Source organism: Gekko japonicus, unplaced genomic scaffold, assembly GCF_001447785.1.
Source record: "Gekko japonicus isolate JY-2015 unplaced genomic scaffold, Gekko_japonicus_V1.1 scaffold404, whole genome shotgun sequence".
NCBI classification, from domain to species: domain Eukaryota; kingdom Metazoa; phylum Chordata; class Lepidosauria; order Squamata; family Gekkonidae; genus Gekko; species Gekko japonicus.
The window spans coordinates 133058-136979 of record NW_015174854.1 but is presented as its reverse complement, the minus strand read 5'-3'; the positions used below and the strand labels follow the sequence as shown (position 1 = coordinate 136979).

The following is a 3922-nucleotide window of genomic DNA, read 5'->3' as shown; positions in this document are numbered from 1 at the left end:
ATTAAATTGTGATTCTTTTATAGGAATGATTGTTACCACTCTGGCATTCACACACCTTGGAGAGAAAAATATATTTGTATCACTACTGATACTGGGTAAGCCTAAAAAAATTTGTAGTATAATTTATTTGTACAATTTTTCAGTTCACTGAAGAAGTTTAACGAAATGAATGAATTTATACCAGGGATCTTCATGTGATTCTGCTTTCAAATGGTTCTTCTTTCCATGTTGACTCGTATTGTAATTGTTTTTTGAAAAATATATTTGTATATTTTTGTATATCTTTGTATACTTTAACATATAAAAATTATTGCACAAAATATAAATTAGTTTAATTAGAATTTTATTTTATTTAGCATCTTATTACAGTGCCTTTGTTGTTACTTTGAGCAACAAAGCAAGGGCAGGGCAGGGAAGGCCAGTGGAGTTGGAATTGCCGCTGCCTCAACCATAGGACTGGTGGAACATCTTTTTTTGCAGGCCCTGCAGAACTGCATCAGCTCCTACAGGGCCCAGATCTCACTTGGGAGAGCGTTCCATGAGGCCAGTGCCAAAGCCAAAAAGGCTCTGGCTCTGGTTGAGGCTACGAGGATATCTTTTGGGCCAGAGATCACCAGTAGATTTTGATCCATTAAGCCTAATGCTTTCTGGGGGACATACCTCTGGCAATCATTTTTATTCACATTAAATCTGCTGTAGTCCGTACAGGTTAAGTACCATTGATACATGAGGGTTTTTTAAAAGTTCTTTCAGCTGCATAGATACCTTTTTAAACAATTATTCCATACCCAACTCTACTTATCATCTGAAATCATCATACCCACCTAATTTGGAAATGAGATTACTATCAAGTCATAATGGATGGATCTTTACTAAAACCCCAAGTCTGTCTTAAATCAGTGCTTCTTCAAAGACAGAAAGTTCCCTTAAAGATGGTCAAATGACAAGTAATGCTTTTAAAGCTTTGTTCATCAGAAAAAAGATCAATGGTTTAAAAGTATCTAGTTGATACTGGATGCTACCAGATTTCATGACAACTCTGATTCGATTCAAAAGTACACATTCCTTTGATGGTTTCTCTATGCTCAGTATGAAACTGCAGTTGCCCCTTTTCCCAGTCACATAGCATTCAAGAGAACTACAGTGCAAATATATGCATAGTTACTCCAGTCTAAATCCATGGAAATCAATGGGCTTAGAGTAACTGTACAAAGGCTTGCCTGTTAATATCGATGCCTTATTCTTGTGTCAATTGCATTAAAAATAACATAAAAATGTTGTAATGGCATAAGAGAAACAAATTAAAATTGGAAATTTGGCAAAGAAAATAGGTGGTATAAAAATGGCCTTCCCAACCACACAAGGGAATTAAAAGGGAAAAAAGCATCCACATTCCTATATCCCAAATTTAGTTTTAGAAAACTAACAAGTGAAGTGATCATGTCTCAGCTTTCAGCGCTCTCATCTCCATCAAGCTGCTATTTTCCCAAGCTGACCTATCACCCTGTATACTAAATGCACTGAAGAACATGAAGAAGAGGAGGAGGAGGAGTTGGATTTATACTCCACCCTTCACTCGGAGTCTCAGAGTGGCTTACAATCTTCGCCTTCCCTACCTCTTCCCACAACAGACACCCTGTTACAAAAACAATACCAGTCTGATGGTAACTAATAATATTTAGTTACAATAATATTACACAGTCTGATGGGGAAAGTCCTGGAGTTAGCACCTTCGTATTTTCCCCCTAACTTAAAATGAAAGATTTAATACAAATTTTATAAGCTTTGAGATATTTTGTTTACAACTTCTGTAGGCGTGTACCATAAACTGTGGTGCAATTGTATCCAAAACAGGTTCCTGTTTCGGTCAAGCAAATAATGTAGTCAGTGCCACTCCCGAGCATCTGCTGATCTAGATGCTTAATGCTGCACAAAGATATTCGGTAACTTCATTCCATTATTAACATTTGATTTATAGAATATAAACTTTGCCACCTTTGGAAATTTCTCTACCCACACAAACTTTGAGTGTAATTCTTGTTAAGATTAGAGAGTTGAATTATAAACCTAGAATATTAAAAAAAAGAAAAGAAATAAGACCTTAGGACACTTTTTAAAAACCTTCTGAAAACCCACTATATCATGATCATCACAGCAAACTGGACTAGTGCTGTATGTCTGCAGTTACATTGTTCATCAATTTCTTATGATTTAACTACATGCAAAACCAATTAGGAGAGTCTTGTGGTACTTAAGACACATTTATAATGCAATCCTAAGCAGAACTACACCCTTCTAAACCCGCTGATATCAATGGACTCAGAAGAGTGTAACAATGCAATCACATTGTTATTGTGACAAAAGCTTCTGTGGGCAGGGTCCACTTTGTTAACTGTGTGGTCGCCAAACTGGTAGATATATATTTGTGAGTAGGGAGCAGAAAGAAAGCTTTTTTAAAAAAGGTTTAGTTTTACAAAGTGAAGTCAAAAGATAAAACAACACAATAGAAGAAGAAGAGATTGGATTTATACCCCGCCCTTCGTTTGGAGTCTCAGAGCGGCTTACAAACCCCTTCCCCTTCCCCTCCCCACAACAGACACCCTGTGAGGTAGGTGGGGCTGAGAGAACTCTGACACAAACTGCTCTTTTCAAGAACACCTCTGACAGAACTATGGCTTCCCCAAGGTCACCCAGCAACTGAGAGTGGAGGAACGGGGAATCAAACTCCCAGATTAGAGTCTGCGCACTTAACCACTACATCAAACTGGCTCTAGAGAAAAAAAGCAGGGGGGATAAAGTCCCACGCATAATGCAAATGAGTATAAATTTCAATCACTGTGGCTATGGCTAGGGACCACCAACACAAGTGCAGTAATACCAATAAAGAGTTACAATTGTTTTCTGCAGCCACTCTCAAGAGTGCTACTATGTGATCTGGTCTCAAGAAATCCTGGGAACCATTAGCTTCCTATAGCTATAGTAATTATTTTTCAGGTGCTGTTAACACTACTCATCTTGCTGTGCATACATAACACCAGTGGCTACTAGACAGGACCATATCCTTTATTAGATCTTGAATTTACTTTACACAGTATGTGTTGTACATCATGCTATGACATACCCATTCTTTCATGCAGTGTTTGGATTTCTGGAATAATTTCGTTTAAAACCTTTTTGCCCCTTCTTCACTCTGTACTTAGGGTATGTATGCACACCCACTTTGCTGACTACACTGTGCTTTGATGAACTGGGCTCTAGCACATGGAATCTTTTGCCATAAATTCAGGACCCACAGAACTCTCCATTGTTTGCTGCACATTTTTCTGGAATTTGCTGCTATTTAAAGAGAGCTGCTAATCAGAAATCTGGTGTTTGCAACCTTCCATGATAATCCAATTGAAATATTGTTTGGGAGCAAATGTATTAACAGTAAAACTAGATTTGACAATGTAATTTCACAAAGTTTTTGTTGAGAACTGACCATCCATGCAGGTCAGAAGCTGGGCTACAATCCTCCGTTCCATGTCCTTGGATGCAACTTCTCTCTTGGGCGTGATGGCATCTATCTCATCAATGAAGAGAATACATGGAGTACTGGCCTGGAAATTAAACAGAAATATATATATCCATAAACTAAGAAAAACTCCACATATTATGATTTCATTGTACAACTGTCCAATTTCAAATAAATATTAGACTGGTAGAAACTGAAATAATGCTCATATCCTCTCTCTGACATACTCATTTGCAAATCCAGCATCAGAGTGCTCTGCCCAATGAGAGAGATGTTCACACAGGAAAACAGTCTTCATCAAAGATGCATGAACAGAAAAGACACTCATACCAGTGAGAGGAACAGAACAGGAGGTATGCAGATGCCAGTGTAACAGAGAGTGAGAGCCTGGGTTAAGTGCCAGTTTGA

At 38.0% G+C, this 3922-nt stretch overlaps 1 protein-coding gene across 2 annotated transcripts in view; it reads right to left on the bottom strand.

Annotated features, from left to right (window-relative positions):
* The window catches only part of NVL (nuclear VCP-like), a 100109-nt gene that overhangs the window by 67857 nt on the left and 28330 nt on the right, over nucleotides 1-3922 (bottom strand). For both annotated transcript variants that reach the window (XM_015424595.1, XM_015424596.1), the window contains one exon: nucleotides 3482-3599. In XM_015424595.1, coding sequence (XP_015280081.1) covers nucleotides 3482-3599 — 118 coding nt within the window. The remainder of the gene's footprint in view (nucleotides 1-3481; nucleotides 3600-3922) is intronic.